Source organism: Bicyclus anynana, chromosome 25 (genome assembly GCF_947172395.1).
Source record: "Bicyclus anynana chromosome 25, ilBicAnyn1.1, whole genome shotgun sequence".
In the NCBI taxonomy this organism is placed as follows: Eukaryota; Metazoa; Arthropoda; class Insecta; order Lepidoptera; family Nymphalidae; genus Bicyclus; species Bicyclus anynana.
This window is the reverse complement of record NC_069107.1, coordinates 1,375,532-1,397,424: the sequence shown is the minus strand read 5'-3', so window position 1 is coordinate 1,397,424 and position 21,893 is coordinate 1,375,532. Positions and strand designations below refer to the sequence as shown.

At 33.9% G+C, this 21,893-nt stretch overlaps 1 protein-coding gene across 2 annotated transcripts in view; it reads right to left on the bottom strand.

Annotated features, from left to right (window-relative positions):
- LOC112056518 (paired box protein Pax-5) overlaps positions 1–21,893 on the bottom strand; it is a 127,310-nt gene that overhangs the window by 92,019 nt on the left and 13,398 nt on the right. The window contains exons 2-3 of one of the 2 annotated variants that reach the window (XM_052889288.1): positions 2,265–2,884; positions 397–453 (exon numbers count right to left, since the gene is read on the bottom strand). In XM_052889288.1, coding sequence (XP_052745248.1) covers positions 397–453; positions 2,265–2,424 — 217 coding nt within the window. In that variant the 5' untranslated portion in view covers positions 2,425–2,884. The remainder of the gene's footprint in view (positions 1–396; positions 454–2,264; positions 2,885–21,893) is intronic. The other variant, XM_052889289.1, reaches the window with a different exon arrangement.

Here is a 21,893-nt window from a genome sequence, read left to right as displayed (position 1 = left end):
GCACACCCAGACCTATAAATATTTGATAAAAAAAGCAGACACATACTTGTAAAAAATTGTACAAAGCTTGTTTTTGCAGAAATTCACCAGCAGAAAGTAAAAAATGCTGGAAATCATTTTTTTTACATTTTCACATATTCAAAGTGCTTACGTTAAGGATTTGTATTTTTAAGTGATAACTTCTTATAAGAGCGTCAACCGCTTTGTAACGTAACGCATTACAACGCCACTCTGTCTGGCTTCCCTTTCTCTCACACATAAGGTAGCAGGTTTAAATTATAATTTCTGTCGAGCGTACCGAGACGCACACAATTTTTTTATCTCTTTAATTTTGAAATACTTAAAGTACTACTTACTTACTTGTTTAATATTAAAATAAAAGTTATATTTGCTTACCATCGCCTCCTTGGTTGCTGCTATGCGCGTGGTACTGCTCATCTGCAAATTCATACTCTACATTAGATTAGACACATCTGCTCTCGACACCATTTTCATACAATAAAGGATATTTAAAATGTAAATAATTTCATTTAAAAATTTCAAGGTAACAAAAAAAAAGTTTGTTACTTTAAGATTTTTTAATTTTAGCTGTAGTAACAAACAATCTTTACGTTAATACAAAAAATAGAAAATAAGACAGCATTTCGCACTCTTCTTTCTGCTGTCAGCTGAGTGAACTGACACTAGTAGCCTTGTGAGCAAATATAGAAAGATTTAAAAGTAGTTTATTTCAGATAAATCCGTTAAATAAATGGAACTTTTAATCCTTACTTGCCATGTCAGATTAGGGCAACCTGTAATGACAGCTAAATTATTATTAAATAATTGTAATTACGTGTATATTAATACGTCACTGAAAATTATATCCTTAGTGCGAGTATCCTTAGTGCGTGTATCCTTAGTGCGAGTATCCTTAGTGCGAGTATCCTTAGTGCGAGTATCCTTAGTGCGAGTATATAGTAGTACAGATTTGGATGACAATTTGATGTTTTCTTGAGTAGTTGAATGGATTTGATTCACATTTTAATCTGATAAGGGCAATACTAGTCGTTTAACTAATTCTACAAAATTAATATTCCTACCTACGCACATCATATTAATTTTGTTTTAGTATCGTGTAGTCAGAGACTGTAAAACCACTGAATATTTTTCGCTTAAAGCTAAAAATTAAATAAAAATATGAATTACCTATTTTATTCTCAAAGTTCAAAATTTACGTGTATATTTATACACATTTTTTTATTTCCACCAATTTTCCTTATTATTACGCATCTTCATATTACAGCAATGACTAAATTAAATTAATTATGCATTCTTACTTCCTAACCAATGTACAGTTTAAACATTTACTTCTATGAATAAGTGTAGAATTCGCGTTTAGAAAAAGTTTTCTAAAAAAATGTTTTCAACTTTCACCAAAAATAATTAAAATAATTATTATGTAAATATTTTACAACATTAAAAACTAAATATTATTATTTAAAATTCATCAAAATATGAATATGCAATTCAGTATATCAGTCAATCAAATTGTTAATTAATTACCCATTTGCTAAGGATGATTAGAAACTTTTAACTAGTGCCTACACTTATTTCTTGCTTAAAATAATATTGCTAAATTCCGGTCGGAGTTTGCAGTGAAATTACAGCAAATGAAAGCTTACTTAATAATAATAATAATAATAATTTATTTATTCATCAGAAAGCAGGTTTACAAAGATTACTTAAATATAATAAGACTCTGATACTCTCTACCATAATAATTAATAAATAATAAGGATACTCAGTGGAGTGCTCTTTACAGATTAAAAAAAAAGTGTGCGTCATCTCCGATGCACGAATGGAGTTTACTCTTTCAGATCGACTGTCTAAATAGGTGTATGTTTCCCTGCAGCATACACTATGTACGTAAAGATGTACGTCTCAACAATTACGCCTAAAAAGTGAAAGGTGCGCAGAATAGGATGCGCACAAAAAATGTAATTCAAATGTAAAAAATCGACTCTTATGGAGTAAACTCTAAAAATTCACTCCCTTTTTTGATGACAGATTGTCATTACGAAATTTTATTGTACGAGTAGAAGAAATTTGGGGTTAGGCCAATAGTCCACCACGCTGGCCCAATGCGGATTAGCAGACTTCACACACGCAGAGGATTAAGAAATTTTCTGGTGTGCAGGTTTCCTCACGATGTTTTTTTCATCGTGTATACTTTAGTTAAAAGTCCTGTCCACCCCTTTATCTTTTATATTAAAAAATCTTACCTCCATTTCTATGGTCGTTGCTTATTAACTCTTGGCTCTGTATTGGTGCATGGATAAGGACCTTGTGCTGAGGACTATGAGGGTCCAGTCCCTCCACCTCCAACAATGGCGCGTGGGGTTCATATCCGTGAACGACCAGAGGTGGCGCATGTAAATCCATTTTTCAATCCGTTTGCATCACAGTCAAAATAATATAAAAATATTAATTGGCACTTCTAGCACTTTAATCGTTGCATAAAGTTCGTTGGTACACTATTATTTTATGTTCTGTCTATATTTATTATATTGTAACTCGTTAACAGATTTATGCGTCACTAAACTTTTTCTATCACTTTTTACGTTTTGATTAATCTATAAATTATTATTTATTTCTTTACTCTATGATTTGTTTTTATTTAGCCAGATCTATGCGTATCGAGATCTATGGTTCACTGTACTGTTGATTTTATGATTTTACAGTTCTATGTTTCACTATAGTTGGCACTTTATAACTATTCTAGGAGGATTTTGGGAGTATTATTAGTTATTTTAGTTTAGTTTTTTTGGTTTCACTAAACTGTCACATCGTCACATCACCGGGGCCTTTTGCGTATCTTCGGACGGACTTTCACCATCTTTTCCTGTAAAGAAAAAATATAAAATTAGATGTATAAACGTTTTTTATTACAGATTTGCTCGTAAAATATCTCTTATTTAACCACTTTCAATATTGTAATGTATCTACGCATCATGTGCCGTAATGTAAAGTAAAACGCACATGTGCTGCCTTATATAAAACCTTTATCATTCGCCTAAAAACGAACGGCACTTTTTTAAATCTTAGCAAAAAGTTTTTATGTCAGAAAAGTGCTCAACATTCTTTAATCTCGTGTATTCAATTTTATATTTCTGGATATCATGAGAAATCATGTACCCAGGCATCAGACTTTTTTTTTAATATTACCCATATCTTTTAAATATGACCAATACTCCCATTTACCTACAAAAAGTCGGGAAATACTGTATTAGGAGTGGGTATGATGGTATACAATAGACCAACGGGGCGGGGATCGAACCACCACCCCTCGGTGATGAGTCCGACCGCTCTTCCCATTGAGCTATTGAGGCTCTATTGACATTAAGCACCATTAGAACCCTTTGCTAGAGATTCCTAAAGTTGAAGAGTAAAAACCTATCTTTACATAGAATTGTGACTCATATTTATTGACAATAGTTAAAAACTAAACCAATGCCGGATCTAAGGTTAACTGTGATTTCAAAAATACCGTTAATCTTTTGTCGAAATTTTGGTTAAAAAATAAAAAATATTTAACTTAACTGTAAAAATATTTAACAAATTACCTGATGACATTGGAAAATTAAGCTTGCCTCATTTTAAAATGAAATTGAATAAATGGCTTATTGATAAGTGCTACTACGACCTTAAGGAATATTTGACTTAATTCTTTAATGACATTCTTACTTTTAATTCTAATTTTTGTATTATTTGGTAATTGTAACTTTATAATTTTATAATTTTCTCGTTTAATTTGGTAATTATGACTGTTTGTGTTATTTATTTCTTTTTTTTGTAATTTTATATCTTTTAATTTAGTACTGTGACTTTTTAAATTTGTAATTGACTGATTGTAATTATTTTTTTTTCTCTTAATTTTATTTCATTTATTTTAGTAATTGTGACTGTTTGTATTTTTTCACTGTATGTATAATATTTGCAAACTATTAATTTAGTTGAATATTGTAAAGAACAATAATTCTTGCAAATAAATGATTATTATTATTATTATTATTAAAATTTTAACTTTGCAGGAAAAGTGTTTTTTTTTGGCTGGTGGTTTGAGACACGTAATATTTTAAATATCACGTGTCTCAAACGGTAAAGGAAAATCATCACGAGGAAACCGGCATACTTGAGAGTTTTAATAATTCTTTAGGTGTGTGAAGTCTGCCAATCTGCATTGGGCCAGTGTGGTGGACTATTGGTCTAACCCCTCTCATTCTGAGAGGAGACTCGTGCTCAACAGTGAGCCGAATATGGGTTGATAATGATAGATTATTCATGTCTGTATTTACACCAGTGTAACATTAAAATAGCAGTGATGTTAAATACTGTTAGATGTGTTACTAAGCTCAAAAGAGGAAATTTCCACATCTCAATGTCAGTTGTGGCCAACAAACAAAGTTATATATATATATACAAATAATACCTAAATACAATGTAGAGTTGTGTGTTCAGGAAGAGTAAAAACAATATATACATAAATAAATAATGCAATTAAAAACAAAATTGTACATGTGTGCGCTCAGTTTTGTAGTCTATTATTCGGATCACTTTTTGCGGTGATTTTGTAGGGACGTAACTTATCTATAGTATAAAATTATCATTGTAAAATAGTATTAAAACTGCACATAAATAATATTCGGAAGTCCGCACAAGTGGCATCCACAAAAAGGTTAAACCCACAAGGTCATGTGACCCGCGGCACAATGACCGCAGCGCGCGCCCGCCATGCGAACGATGTCTCGAGATAACTCGCCGGTGACAAACAGTATTGTGGGTTTTAATGTTTTGCTACATCCGGCATTTATAGCTAATTAGTTAAGAAATATTTGCTAAGTTTCTTTATTAATTACTATTTAATAATAGGCACAGTACTGTGGTTTGTTTGGACGATAATTGATTAAAAAGAGTCCTAGTTTTCGAGTCCTGAAAACTAGGACTTTTTAATCAATTATTAAGGCTAATCTGTAAAAAACAAGTGCGAGTTTCTTTTTTTTTATTATTTACCCTTACTTAATTTAGCCTTTGACTACAATCTCACCTTATGGTAAGTGATGATGCAATCTAAGATGTAAGTGAACAAACTTGTTGAGAGGAGGATGAAAATCCACACACAACCATGAAACCAATGAGACAGTAAGACCCAATTAGGCACTATAATTTATCGATATCAAATACAGGTAAAAATGTCAAAAATAATAAGAACCTTTGCACTAGTGACTAGACCAACGAGTTGCGGCAGTTATATCCAACTAGTGGACGTCCGCCCTTAAACCTCCTTAATCCGGTCCTCTTACAAAATCTCTCTTACAAATCCATTCTTTGCGGACGTCTACCTACCTCCCTGCCAAATTTCATTTTAGTACGGCAAGCGATTTTCGTAATGTAAATATATTTAGAAGATTTAGAAGTTTCAGTGAAAACAACAAATAGAGGTAAAAATATAAAAAAAAACAGATAAATATATTGCATATATTTACCTACAGTATCCTTTATGTATGTTTCTTCTACTAAATACTTTTATGGTGTGATAATGGTATAGAATTAAAAAACACTTGCAGCTTGGGTTTAGATGTTAAGGTCTGTTCACACGTTATTATATCGTTAAGGCTTTTTTGTGTAACCTTTGACAGATTGCTAGATAGTTTATTTTTTCCTTCCATCCTTTATGAGTAGCTCCTTCATTTTTTTCTCAATAAAAGACAGTTTTGTGATAGCTGCATGGCATGACATATTCTGCATTTACGGTCGTGGGTTCGATTTCCACAATTGGAAAATATTTGTGTCATGAGCATGGGTGTGTCTGACTGTGCTTCATCATTAGCAACACATATTCGGCTCACTGTTGAGCACTAGTCTCCTTTCAGAATGAGAGGGATTAGGCCAAATAGCCCACCACGCTAACACAACGGAAAGTGCAGACTTCACACTCGCAGATAATCAAGAAAATTCTCATGTATGCAGGTTTCCTCACGATATTTTTCTTTCACCGTTTGAGAGCTAACTAAACCAGAGAGATTATCAGGCATTATTTTTTAAAACAAAACAAAACAAACCTTTTTGAATTTTCAAAAAATAAAACGTCAACATTGTTATTCATATTCCTGAACGTAATCAAGATGGCCGATCAAACATGGCGCGAATTCTCACGTGGACAAAAAACGACGACATTGAACTGTGCAAGCAATTGTTTCGTTAACAGCCCAAATGTTAGACAAAGGTATATTTAATTATGGCTTAGGGTCACAATGATTTGTGGATTTATTCAGGACACAATAGCAACTAAGCATCAACCAAAGCCGTATATTAGTTAATCTTTATATATATAAAATTTCGTGTCACGTGTTTGTCCGCGATGGACTCCTAAACTACTAAACCGATTTTATATTTGATTTTCCGTATGCATTTTGATCCAACTTGAAAGATAGGATAGCTTATATCTCAATTTATAGTCACAATATTATTTTATTGCAAATTATTTGTCTCTATATATATATAAAAGAAAGTCGTGTTAGTTACTCCACTTGTAACTCAAAAACGGCTGAACCGATTTAGCTGAAAATTGGCAGGGAGGTAGTTTAGAGCCAGGAATAGGACATAAGATACTTTTTTTTTGTAGGGGTAGGGTATTTTTATATTTTTCATCTGTTCTACAAAATAAAACGCGTGCGCAACATCTTATAGGCAAAGTGGTAACGACTCATTTGTATAAATTAGGTATCGGTTTAGATTATTAATAAATAACAAAGTTTCAAGTAATTTTGCACACGTTATCAACCCATATTCGGCTCACTGCTGAGCTCGAGTCTCCTCTCAGAATGAGAAGGTATAGGCCAATAGTCCACCACGCGGGCCCAAAGCGGATTGGCAGACTTCACACACGCAGAGAATTAAGAAAATTCTCTGGTATGCAGGTTTCCTCACGATGTTTTCCTTCACCGTTTGAGAGACGTGATATTTATTTTTTTAAAACCACACAACGATGGATGGATTTTGCATACCTTGTAATATTCTCCATAGTAATAATATTTTACTCTTTCCTTAAAAACAGCGTCATTAAATTGACGCCTTAACTTTAGGATGTTTAAGTTAAAAAATAAAAACCTGTCCCATTCATTCATCCAAAAATAATGCCCACCCTAAGAATAACTCGTTTTGGCTCAAACCTGTTTCTGTGACGTCACCAGCTTCCCAAGGACAAATTAAATGGATTTTTTCAATGAGTTTGATCCGCGCATAAATAGGTACATAATTACTGAATAATTAATGATGATGAGTTTTATCAGACATTGAAGATTTTTTGGAAAGAAAATACTTTGAAAAGATTTTTTTTTAATATTCATGCTCCCATCTATCTAAAAGTAACGTGGACCTCTAAGTCAGAAGTTACCTTCTAGGTTCGTTCCACCATAGGCTGTATCTTGGCTTACCATCAAGTGTGATTGCGCTAAGTGCTGACCAATACTCTACTAACTCTCTCTCTCTCCTCTCTCTCTGCTACTGACTGACGACTTCTCTAGCTCTGTTGGTAGATAATTATTTTTTTTTAAAGATAGGTAGAAGTAAACTAATAAAGTTTCAAAAAAAATCTTCGCAAACTGTTACTGAATTATGTTAACCCTCCACTAGTCACTAGAGCGTTAAGGAAATCCAAATGATAAAATAAATGTTAAAAATGAGTAATTTTGTAAACAATAGTAATTTCACGGTAGATTTGACACTACCCTCTATCGGATTATGGACATACGCCTGTAAATTATATGCAAGCTTAACCCTTACCCGGCGACCTAATAACAAGTTCAATTTAAAATTATACTTTTTGTACAAGTGTAGGTAACTACGTCATATTTTGGGAGTAATTATTACCTAAATTAAATTACTAAAATGTTATTCATAAATATAAATAAAACTACTTTACAAACAAACAATAAAAATAAATAAAAATTGATTATAATTAGAGCATTAACTGACATTTTATTTGCGCATTAGATATTACCATGACTATCTAACATCACGATCAGCCATCACTATTAAAATAATGATTTAATCATTATTAATGATTACGTGCATGCAGGGCTGAACATATTTTCTTCTAAGAGTGAGACTTGAAACTTACGAAACATCATGCTGTTTCAATGTGAGTTGGTCAGTATAATATAGGTTCATAATATTTTAAACTCAGTTATTATAAGTGATGTTAATGACATCAACCAAAACTGATGACTTAACAGAGAAACGGGAGTGTAACATCACAAACCTCACAACTCTGGGCTGCACCAAAAAAAATCAAAGAAAACTCAATACTTAATTAAAAATATTAAATAACATTATTATAATACCAAGAAATAAAAGTTTATACAAATTTCCCGGATATACCAAAAAAAAGGACTTTAACATCTAATTCCCCCTGCCATTGGTAAAAAATTCCCATACATACCGTTTGATATTACCCCATTAACATGTCAAATTGTAGTCCCTCGCATGCCGATGGTCAAACGCACCCCACGACGCGAATGCTCATTGCGTGACTGACAATTGCTAGGGTTATTTGATTAAATGCGCATATTAAATTCTGATTTCCGCTCTACAAGTGGGAAAATTTGTCGTTTAACACGATTATGTGTTGTGTGAATTTGACGAAATTAGTGAACACTGGTGAAATGTTGACCAAATGAGGAACGGGTATAGTGATGGGCATTATTGGCCGTGACTATGATGACAACAATAAGACTTTATTGTAGTAACATCACTAATGAAAAGGAAAGTTCCATTTTTGGACATCAGCGATAAGGTTTACTCTCTGTGTTCTCGCACCGGTGGCACAAGAGGCGACATGAGCGCATTGGTCCCAGTCACGGGTCCATGGGGGATGCAAGGAATCTCGCATTTAGTGGAGTTGCTGCTCCAGAAGGGGGAGAAAGCCAGGGACGTAGCTAGCCGAAGTACAGGGGCCCCTTACGTGTGAAAGCTAAAATTAGTAAAATGTAATCCACAATGTCCTTTGGTTTGAAGAACCTATGAATTCCAGTATATTCATAGGTACTTTAAACATCTTTCTTTCTTTCTTTTTTAAGAAATCTTTACCCTTCATATTGCCGATGCAGGCGATGGACGTCCACTGCAGGACATAGGCCTTTAGTAGGGACTTCCAAACATCACTATACTGAGCCACCTGCATCCAGCGAATCCCTGCGATTCGCTTGAATTCGTCAGTGCAACTGGTGTGGGGTCGACCAACACTGCGCTTACTAGTGCGGGGTCGCCATTCCAGCACTTTGGGACCCCAACGTCCATCGGCTCTTCGTACTATGTGCCCCGTCCATTGCCACTTCAGCTTTGCAACTTTAAGCTATGTCCGTGACTTTGGTTCTTCTGCGGATCTCCTCATTTCTGATTCATTCATGATTTCATGTTCTGCGTCCTTTAAATTCTGTTCGTTTTGCTTATAATTATATAAAAGACAAACACAGAGGTATTTCGCGAGTGTGATTACGTTTATGAAATGGTTACATAATTAAAAAAAAAAGTTAGAGATCTAGTTCCTAATGTCAAGATCAACGAGCGTGAATGTAACCCACTAACCGATCCCACGGCGGGGTCGTGGGAAGACGCACACAATGCTACCACGTTATGTCATATACTATGTAAGCTCGAAAGGAAAAATTGACTTTCGTTCGTTGCCATGCCAATTTTGTTCTTTCTATTTATGGTTTAGCATTGTCTATTACTGACGACATCAAGCGAGTCGCAGGGATTCGCTGGATGCAGGTGGCTCAGTATCGTAATGTTTGGAAGTCCCTACAAAAGGCCTATGTCCTGCAGTGGACGTCCATCGGCTGATATGATGATGATGATGATTGTCTATTTGTGATAGCCCAGTGGATATGACCTCTGCCTCCGATTCCTGAGAATGTTGGTTTGAATCCAGTCCGGGCATGCACCTTCAACTTTTCAGTTTAGTGCATTTTAAGAAATTTAATATCACGTGTCTCAAACGGTGAAGGAAAAACATCGTGAAAAAACCTGCAAACCAGAGATTTTTTTAAATTCTTTGCGTGAAGTCTGCCAATCCGCGTTGGGCGTGGTGGACGATTGGCCTAACCCCTCTCATTCTTAGAGGAGACTTGAACTAAGCAGTGAGCCGAATATGGGTTGATAATGATGATGATGATGATTGTCTTTCAAACTCGGCTTAGATGGGCATATTGCCCTGGCCTCCACAAGCTTCTGACAACTTCTAGAGTAGATGTTAAAGCTAGTGACTAGTTACTAGTCACTAGCTTTATCATCTACTCTCTTAATACTATATACTAGTCACTAGTATATAGTATTAAAAACTTATATTTGGCTCACTGTTGAGCACCAGTCTCTTCTCAGAATGAGAGGGGTTAATATTTCCAAAATTATTGAATTGCCCGTTTACTATTCCAGCTTATCAAAAGGGTAGGCTATATTCTTAACGGTCGTTAAAAAAAGCAACAATAATTTTATATTTAACGATAAAGTTTCATAGAAAATAACTCAATAGATAAATACCTACAAGTTATCACTCAGGTCTTTCACCTCTGATAATAATTGACCAATTAGAATACAATGGTGGGAAAAACAATAATTTAAGGAAACAATATAGACAGTGATGTACAGACAAATCTGTTTATGTGTGTGTATATAACTTTGAGATTCAGTATGTTATGTTAGCTGAGCTTTCTTTACCTCAAACCCGCCACTCTGATATAAAGAAGAGTGGTGGGCGAGATGCTAGGACATGTTCAAGCCATATCCTACTAATATAATAAACGTGAAAGTTTGTATGGATGTTTGTTACTCTTTAACGCCGCAATTAATAAGCTGATTTGGCAGAAATTTAAAACGAAGATAGATAATAACCTGGATTAACACATAGACTACTTTTTATCCTGGAAAGATCATCTAATCTGCTAGTAAAGAGATAATGCTTAATTGTTGTTTCTTTAATCCGATGTAACTCAAAAACTACTCGACCTATTTTAAAAATTCTTTTACCATTAGAAATGTACATAATCACTGAGTAATAAAATCTATATTTTATCCCTGATTTCCTACTGGAACATGAACTATGCAGGTAAAACCACAGGGCGACTGCTAGTAAAAAAAAGTATTTTTATTAAATTTAGTACGTACTAATAAATTGCATTAAGGTAAGTTAATAATGACTCAAAATGCACCCGAATAACGTAAACTAATAACCGCCTAAACTAATGTCAAACGTGACGTGTATTCAAAGAAAGTCCTACCCCAAGAACAAGGCTATAAAATTAAAAAAAAACTCAGTGTTCGTTGAACCTGGTCGTTACACCCACCTGCGGCGACACCTGACGTAACGGCACGTGTTCGCGCCAAAACGGAGCGCCATTGATTGTTTTCTTATCTATGGTTTAACCTTTGCCGCCTTTTAGACTAAAAAAAAAAACAGAATTCACTACTATTGAATAGGCTGTTCGGTTGCAAACTTTGCCTCACTTCTTATCAAAATCTTTGATGCCTTTTAGATTAAAAAAAAACGGTGGTCTGTAAAGTCGGTTTTCTGACGATAGTTGAACGTGACAACGTCATAAGAAAATACTGATGGAATGGTTGCATTTTTCAAAAGAAAATGTTCGTTTTTCTAAAATACTCTTTAACAATCTTCATAGACCAGAATATACTTTATTTCTTGTAAAAAATGTTGGCAACCCTAGAGCGAGGGAATGACGTATGACGGCATCTTTTTTCGAGTTTGCAGCTCCATCGAATTATAAGACGTTGTCACGTCAAAAATAAGGTTCACAAATTCAATACTGCTGAATAGGCTGTATAGTTGCAAACCTTTGCCTGTCTTCCTAATACCAATGGTTTCCCTTTTGCTGCCTAAAAAAAGCAAAATTCACGAATTCAATACTGCTGCTTATGATTATATGTGTTGTATGACATTCGGCCCCTCATTGATCCCATGATGAGCTGGTTCAGCTACAGACAATTAGGTCTAGGATTTGAATCCCAGGTAATGCCAACAAAAAAAATATGTTATTGCGATTTTTTTTACAATAAACATCTTAATACCTGGCTGGTATTAAGTACGGCAGTGCATCCAGATACCAGCCAGGAGTTGTGAAGTCGCCGGAGTTGTGAAGCCAGGAGTTGTGAAGTCACTGTCTGGAGTTGTGAAGTCGCCAGTGTTGGTACACCCCCTTGCTTCGGAGAACACGTAAAGCCGTCCTGCACCTGATCTTTCACCAGTCGAGTATGTATGTCGTCCCATCGGACTATGAGAGTGAGGGAATAGAGAGTGCACCTGTGCTTGCACACACTTGTGCACTATAATATCTCCTGCGTACATGGTTAGTCTAAATATGCAAGATTGGCCGATGTGGTTGAAAAAAAAAAATCGTTCGGTATTATGCTATTCTTACCTACATATTAGCCGTGATAGCCCAGTGGATATGACCTCTACCTCCTATTCCGGAGGGTGCGGGTTCGGGTCCGGTCCAGGGCATGCACCTCCAACTTTTCAGTAAATTGAATATCACGTGTCTCAAACGGCGAAGGAAAAATACCGTGAGGAAACCTGCACACTAGATAATTTTCTTAATTCTCTGCGTGTGTGAAGTCTGCCAATCCGTATTGGGCCAGCGTGGTGAACTATTGGCCTAATCCTTCTCATTCTGAGAGTGGACTCGAGCTCAGCAGTGAGGGGTACCGAATAGGGGTTGATAATGATTGATAGTTGCCTACTTTTGCATATAATTGTTTTTACTTGACCATAATACTCTTATTGAATTTAGGAAATGAAATTATAATTGTTCCCAAAACAAATGCTAGACTATAATGCAGGAGCCAGACCGACCGAGATAGTAACAGCAATAATATGTAAAGCAATCAACCGACACCTGTGTATTAGTGTAACGGCGTCCCCGCACTTAGGGCTGCCACTGGGGTTTAACGACTTTTACATGTGACATGCTATCGTGCCTTCTATTTACATATTCATGTATTTAGAAATACTCACTTTTATCTATACTAAAAGAGAGAAAGAATATTTTTTTGTTCTGTTTTCACATTTTAGTTAAGATTTGAATGTGTTATTTTTGTATGCTTACATTAATAAATATAGGATAATAAGAAATAGCAAATGGGATAGCATGTCACATTTTTAACAATCTATTTCAATCACTTCTGTCAACAAATACCACAGAAAATTATAGAAGTGTAAATAGAATTGAAGCAAGGTACTTAAGTTATTTGTACATCTACAGGTACAGACCTGTGAAGTAGCCTCGTAGTATCTTTCTGTTTATAACCTGCCCAGGAGTATGAAGAATAATAGTTAAAATCCGTCGGGTACTTTTTGTTTCTATAACGAACATACAGACAGACAAGAGTTTTACTGATTGCATTTTTGGCATTAGTATCAATCCCTGATAGTTATTTTGGAAATATATTTCATGTACAGAATTGACCTTTCTACAGATTTATTATAAGTATAAATATAACTAATAGAGAGTACGTATTATAATAATAATTATTTCCCACATAAATCTACCACCTGTTATACGTTGAAATATGTAAATTTATTTAAATGATTGAGTGCCAACCCTGACGAGGGGTAGGAAGGGAGGTTTTGTTTTTATTATAATAATTACTTCCATAGTTGATAGGTGAAAATAATCGCCCTAGGAAACTCTGAATTCGTTTCTATTTTTGTGACGATGTTGTCTAAAATATCAATTATTTCCTTAAAATTTAAAAATGTAAAGAAAATAAACTTTCTATGTCTACTAATATTTTCAAATTAAACAGTATGTTTCTTCGTTTGGTTATCGTGGCTAATAGGCTAGTTGACACTCTTTTTTTAACCGACTTCAAAAAAGGAGGAAGTTCGCAATTCGACGCTTATGTCTTCTTTATGTTTTTTTTAATGTTTGTTACCGCTTAACTTCGTCATTCCTTAACCAATTTTAAAAATTATTTTTTTGTTTGAAAGAGTTTACTTTCAGATTGGTTCCATTTAATTTTCATGAAAATCGCCACAGTACGGGCCATTTCGTTATTTTCACTTTAATACAAAATTACTAAACCGATTTCTATGAAAGTTACATGCTAGGACACACTAAAAACAGAAAAATAAAATCTTCAAAGTACCTACCCACCAATAATAAGGGCTCATACTTTGTGGAGGTACTCAACAACGTGCAAGATATAGTCCCTTATGTTTATCTGCCGTGCTCGAGTAACTGCAAAAATCCTCTCTTCGGCTCCCCTACTATATCGTTATGTCTGGACTAAGCATAATAGCGAAAGGAATAACAGGTGTAGAAGCACGTGGTTTGCGTGATTTTTTTTAAATGGCGCGAAAATGTCAGCGCAGGTCGTACAGGTTTGTCGACCTTCGCGGAGGTTGTTGTGTTAAGGGTTGGCTGACGTTGGGTTTGTATCCTCTTTGGTTATTATCGTCGACCATAGATTAACAAAAAAAACATACATACAGCCGAACGTAGAACCTCCTCCTTTTTGGAAGTCGGTTAACAATTATAAAACCTATTCCATTTTGTAAATTAAATTTAATTTTTTGTATAGTAAAAAAGTTTAATTCAGTAAATGATATACTTAATTAATTTGATTTTAATTGAATTCTAAAATTTATCTTTTTGTGACTAGTATTCTGAAAACAGTGAAATTTTAAATGCAAAATGTATATCAATTTTAATAGCACATCAAAATTGAATAAAATTTACTAAAATAATAAGTAAGATTTTACCTTACAATAAATTTAATTCAATATAATTCCAAAGAGGCTCATATTTAATACTCATTGATATTTTTTTAAAAAGTTAAAATAAAAACTAAATTAATAATTTACTTACTGAGTACTGAAATTTTTAAATTTTTTACACTGTGGTACAGTAACTATAACTTTACAGTTAAATTATAACGGTTACTATTTAAAACCATTATTAACCTAATGTTAAGTACAGTGGTGTGCACAAGTTTCTTACTGGAGTAAGCGGGAGCACTATACGTACCTACAAATCATAGAAAGTGAAAAATTCCTTCAATGCAGGTTTGTACCTTCCGAGTCCTCAGGTCAATAAATTTTTACTATTCTCACTAATATACCTACAGAGCTAAAATTTGTGTGTTGTTAGGGGTAATCTCTATTATCTACTTAACTGATTTTTTTTAAATTCTTTTACCACTAAAAAGCTGCGTTATTGGCGAGTGTCATAGGCCACTAGTTATGCCTTCAGGTTCAAGTCTTTTTAAGCACATTGCTTTTCTTTTATAAAACAAGATAATATAATGTCTAAAACTTTATAAGCAGTTAAAATCCTTCGAAACGTCGACTCTTATAAACCTCCTTGAAAAACCTTCAAATTGTAATACTTTATAGTCGACAATTTGAATATAAGCAGTAATTTCGTCAACTGTTGTGTTACAAGCACATTCTAAAATAAACCCTAAACTTAGTGTAAAAAAATTCAATTTCCAACGCACGTCAAGTTTACAGAACCGTTAATAAGACTTTGTGAAACTTATCTATAAGAAATATTTACGTGACTTTGAATACTATTTATGAAGTGATAAAGTTCAAAGTTGCTTGCAGAGTGTCCTACCGCAATTTGTACTCAATAAAAATTTAAATCGACAATTCGATAGATAACAATGGATTAACTTCTTTTAAATTTGAATTTCGAAACAGTGGTCAAGTTCGAGGGCATATTTTTTTAAAAACGTTCTTTTTTAATTCATTTAAACAATTTTAAATACCTTTTAAAACCTATTTACTTGAAGATCTACTATTTATATGTATTGACTATATTTATAATTATTAATTGACAATATTTATTTATTTATATTTATTTATTGACAAGTAAAATGGAATTTTCATAGTAAATGCTATCCAAATTTAGTTTTTTTTAATTCAACAAGATTGAGAGATTTTTTTTTCGTAAAGAATTAAAAGCAAAAAAATTATAATAGAAAGAATTTCGGTTTCATAAAAATACATATAAAAATAAGAAGTGTTATTTAACAAATATATTATTAATGATAGGTTATTATCATTTCCATTATGCTTTAATAGCTATAAATATTACTGAGGGATCTCTAAAACCAACGTCTAAACACATGTTACGTTCACTATTACAAAAAAAAAAAACAAAAAAGGTTTTTTATATGCCGGCACGTGCTATCACCAATTACAAGGGTGCAGTCATTTCCTCCGATGACAATGATACGGAAAGTGGGACCAAAAAACACCTCCTGTACAATTACGCTGTAACGGAATTAAGATTTGGCGGGAAATGAGGATGAATGACACTGACAGTTTGTTTTTTTTTTATGTGCAGCTATTTTTATACGCCAAGGTCGAAAGCTATACAACCTATCTTTGGCTTTGGAATAGTAAGACAAGTACGTATGATACTGATGTAGGAGTATTAGCAAACCAGAAACATCTATACTAATAATAGAAATATCCATTTCTTTTGTTTACAATCTCTCACACTGCCAAGGGTCACTGGCAGAGATCTCTAATAAAGATAAGTGTATCCTTGTCCACTGTTTTTCTTTTTACTTTTTTGTGTGACTAATATTGGTACTAAATAATTAAAAAAAAAAAAACAAAAGAAAGAGGTAAAATTCGTATGTTTGTGAGGTTGTAAGAGGTAATCTCTGGATCTGGTTAAAACCCCAACTGCTTCCTAAAGTAGACCACCTGGCAAATTAAAAAATAATCCAATAATGTTGGTAAAAACGTGTATAAAAATGCAAGCATCAAACTTATTTATTCCAATACTTAACACAATAATTTTTGGAATACTGTTCTATTTGTTAAATTTGCCGGGCTAATAATTCACTCTCTACTTTCACTATTAGAGTCTAGAATAACAGTCACTAAAGTCACTAAAGTCTAGAATAACTACGAGTACCTATATCTACATTCCAGTCAAAACCTTTACCTACTACTAGAGGGTAGGTAATAATACCTAATAATAATCATCATCATTATCATCATCGTCATTACTATATTCGACTCACTGTTGAGCACGGGTCACCTCTCCGGGTTGGGAGACTTTACACACTTAGAGAATTAAAAAAAACCACAGGTATGCTTTTCCTAACCTTTCCTTCACCGTTTGACACATGTGATATTTAATTTAAAAAGCAGTGGCCTAATTCACTATTTTGTCTTTATTATCAACTTATTGAAGTGGACAACAAAGTGTTATCTACCTATTAAATGATATACACCGTAAGCACCGGATGACATTTGTAATTTGTATCATAGTATGTAGATGACATTTTGTCAATTGATTTGTTTTTTATTTTGATGGGTTGATAATAAAAAAACAAAATGGGAAATAGGCCAGCAGAGGTCATATCCACTAGACTGACACTTCACAAATAATAATACCTATATTTTTCTTAGAGTTCATCAAACTTATGTGACCTCTCAAACAGGTGCTGTAGCTTGCCGTTACTACAGCCCCCCCCTTTCTAACCACCATTAAACCGTCTAGCAACCCTCATATCTAATCAGCTGTTAACTATTTTGTTGTTACTTAAAATGACATCAGTTCTTACTGTAATATAAATAGGGCATATTTTCAAATGTTCATTATTATACCAACTGTTAAATTAACTTTGTATTTTTTTCTTCTACCTTGGTAATTGCTTTAAGGAAGTATGCAAGTTTCTACGTTAAGATTAAACTTTTTTTTTATTCAACGACAATTTAGTCCTTGACTACGGTTTCACCTGATATTAAGTGACAATAAATAAATAAATAAATAATAAACATAAATTAAAACTCAAAATTAATTAATTTCAATTAGCCTTAGTTTACAAGCACTTTCGATACGTCAGGTAAAAATATTATTAGATAATGATGAATAATTAGTCAAAAACTTAATTAAAATAATGACTAGGTACGAGAAAAACTGAAAAAAACACATGAAAGACAAAACGAATGTCTGGGATACAAAAATCTTTACGATAGGTACGCCTTGAATTAATAGAGCACTGGCTTGGCACCGACTCCAAAGTGATCAATAAGTAGAAAATATTATAATGTTATTTTTCCCTTTTTAGTGTACGTTTTCTTTAATTTTAAAATAATTGTTTGAGTAGTTAAAACGAACAAGTAATAAACAAACATACACGCTTTTGATTTATTATATTAATATAGTTTACAACAGTCAAAACAAAAGTGTTTTTTTTTTTTAATTTTAAAAGTACATTAAAAAAAATCTGGCTTCCTTTTAGTATTGGAACAGGATTCGAATCCTGGACCTACTCTTACTTATCTAGCATTAATTTACCAAGACTGCTGCGGCCGAAGACGACTCTATGTTTAGGTAACGGTACCACAAATAGCTAAAATAAATAGCGCAGGAATCATAGCTTCGCTCATCCGAGCCTGTAATTTAGGATCTGGGTTACAGAGCGCTGCCCGAGGCTTTGACTTCGCTTTTACTAATTTTTAACTGGCTTATGCAGCTTTTTATAACGAAACTAAGTTTTCGCTCAACGAAAAATCTCTTTAAATAAAGTATTTAGCGCGGATTGTCAGACTTCACGTATTAAGATATTCTCAAGTAGGTATGCAGGTTTCCCGACCCTATTTTTCCAGCATTGTTTGAGACACGTGATATTTAATTTCTTCATCATAGACCCATATTCGGCTCGGCTCACTGTTCAGCATGAGTCTCCTCTGAGAATGAGAGAGATTAGGCCTTAGTCCACCAAGCTGGCCTAATGCGGATTGGCAGACTTCACACATAGAGAATTAAGAAAATTATCAGGTGTGCAGGTTTCCTCACGATGTTTTTCCTTCACTGTTTGAGACACGTTATATTTAATTTCTTAAAATGCACATGCCCTGGACCGGATTCGAACCTACGCCATGTCCTTCAGAATGGTACACAGCAATACTGATAAACAAGAACGAAGCTAATACTTCCTACTAACACATAGTCACAAAAAGTAGGTACTACTAAAAGGCTCTAGCGGAATCAATAGTCTATTAAAGCACAATATTTTTATGTTATTCAATAACAACTAAATATACAACAATAACAACAACCAAGAATAACAAATAACAATAACAAAACAATTTGTTGTTCTATTTGAAGTAGAATTATTATTAAAAATAATGGTCGGAATCAAAACCCAATATTGTATTTTCTATGCCGACTCAGTAGCCGCTGTTCCAATTGATTAGTGATGTGTCTGTCTATCGATATCTAAAATACATAATAATACAGCCTTTAATTTTTTATAGTGTTTTGTATTGTATTAATATAGTTAAATTAAAAAAAAACAGGACAAATAAATAATTGAGAGAAAAGAAAGCCTAAAATATTAACTCAAATTTATATAAACATAAAATAATAAAATATTTAAAAAAGGAAAACAATAAATAAAGTAAAGGTACACTTAAACTACAGAATATTTTAATTTAAGTATACCTAAGGCCTTCAAAATGTAAAACATATAGTTAAATCGAAAACAACGATTTAAAAATAAAAGAAGTAAATATTTAATAAATTATACTGTCTTATCGACAATCAGCATTTTTAAAAGAAAAATGTACGCGAGAAATGAAAATGAAACCTGAATTATGTTATACTAGCTGATGCCGCGCGGTTTCACCCGCGTGGTTCCCGTTCCCGTAGGATTACATGGATAATATATAACCTATAGCCTTACTTGATAAATGGGCTATCTAACACTGAAATTTTTTTTAAATCGGACCAGTAGTTCCTGAGATTAACGCGTTCAAACAAACAAACTCTTCAGCTTTATAATATTAGTATAGAATTCATACAATTAGTACTTATAGTGCCTCCCCATACTCATAGTGCTGAATACTATGAGTTTGCTTATGTGTTTATAGTGGGATATCGATGTTTGAGCGGCACATCCCTAGTCCAAACCACAACTATTAGTGGTCTGTTTACCATTTCCAGCCATTACGCCTCCGTTTGTAATAAATGTTCGCACTATCGCGTCAGTTCGGACGATATCAGTTCAATATAATGTCATTTCGACCAAATTTCGACCATAAGCTTTTTAGTAAAATTGTTCATCTCGTGAACATCACTGGGAGTTAGATAATCGACATGACACTTGGCTACAGATAGCCAAGTGTCATGTCGATTATCTTTCTACAAACTCTAACTCTTCGAAAATAAAAAAAAATATGGGAATGACATTTACTATCGACAGGTCACGTGATCAAGTTGTCTTCCGCATTTGTCATTCCCATACATTTTGTTAGTGTTCGAAGCGTTACAGTTTGTAGAAAGAGAATCGACGTGCCACTTGGTTAAGGCCCCTGGTAATTCATATCCTCTTTCTGATAAAAAGACACCACATATAGAGAACCGTGATAGCCCAATACCTCTGTTGGACGTAGATTCGAATCTGGTCAGGGTATGCACCTTCAACTATCAAGTTATGTACATTTTAAGAAATTAAATATCACGTGTCTCAAACGGTGAAGGTAACATCGGTAGGGAACCTGCTTCTTAACACTCTACGTGTATAGTGTGCCAACCCGCATTGAGCCAGTGTGGTGGACTATTGACTAATAGCCTAACCCGACCGAGAGGAGACCCGTGCTCAACATTGAGCTGAATGTGGGTTGTTAATGAAGCCCCTATCATGACAATAACTATTAAAGAAAAGCTTTTTATTAATATTCCTGCACTAAACAAACCGTCAGGAATAAGTCGGGATGATGGCAAGAGACCTGATGGATTGACGCTGGTTCCCTGGGAAATTGGCGGGCCCTAATGTGGGACGCTACATGCGTTGACACATTAGCACCGTGTCATATCAGGGAGACAGAATCAAGACCGGGAGCCGCAGCAGAAAATGCTGAAACCGGTAAGTGGCTCAAGTATGCCTCTCTGACTGAAAGTTACATATATGTACCTTTTGCCGTGGAAACCCTTTGATCAAGATCAAATTATTTCACCGCGGCTAGTGGCCTCGACCGGTGACAGAAGGGCTGGCTCATTTTTTGCGCAAAGGATCAGCCTGGCTGTCCAGCGCGGAAATGCAGCCAGTATTCTTGCCACCATTCCACGTGGGCATGATTTGTATAGTTATTAGAATAAGTTAGCTTAGGTTCCTTATTGTATTCTTTCTTTAAATATAAAGAAAGAATACTTAAATTAAAGAATTATAATAATAATTCTTTAATTTAAGTAATCCTTTACGTCTAAATGGGGATGACTAGGTTTGAATAAATTGATTTTCATGATATATTTAGGTATATAAGGTTATTGTTAACTGATTTATATATAAAAAGCAAAGATTGTCTGGATATTTGCAAAATAAATAAGATTATAACATTTCAAATTCTATTAAAAATCTTATATCGTAATTAGATGAAAATTCATACAGTTTTAGCTTCCTGACCTTGTGACATTTTTGAATAAGTGAACTATAAACATAAACACACTAATAACAAAGATATTAGTAATTTTGTTTGAACGCCCATACAAATCTAATGATCATTATGGACCTACGACGTCATTAAATCGTACCATTTTGTATGGGGCGTTTTTCAGGGATCTGAGGCAGCGCCACAAATCTGACCCTTTAAATCTCTGTAGCTCCGAAAGTAATGATCACATATACCCTGTTACTTTTACAAAATTGCTTTACTATTAGCATACTCTTAATTTATAAAAAAAATAAAAAACTGTCATCATCCCTATTATGTTTTAGTAATAAATTAACATGAAACTTTAATGGCACCACGTTTTATCGACCCTTTACAAGCATCACTGAGGTAGCTAAGTAGTCAAACGTATTTG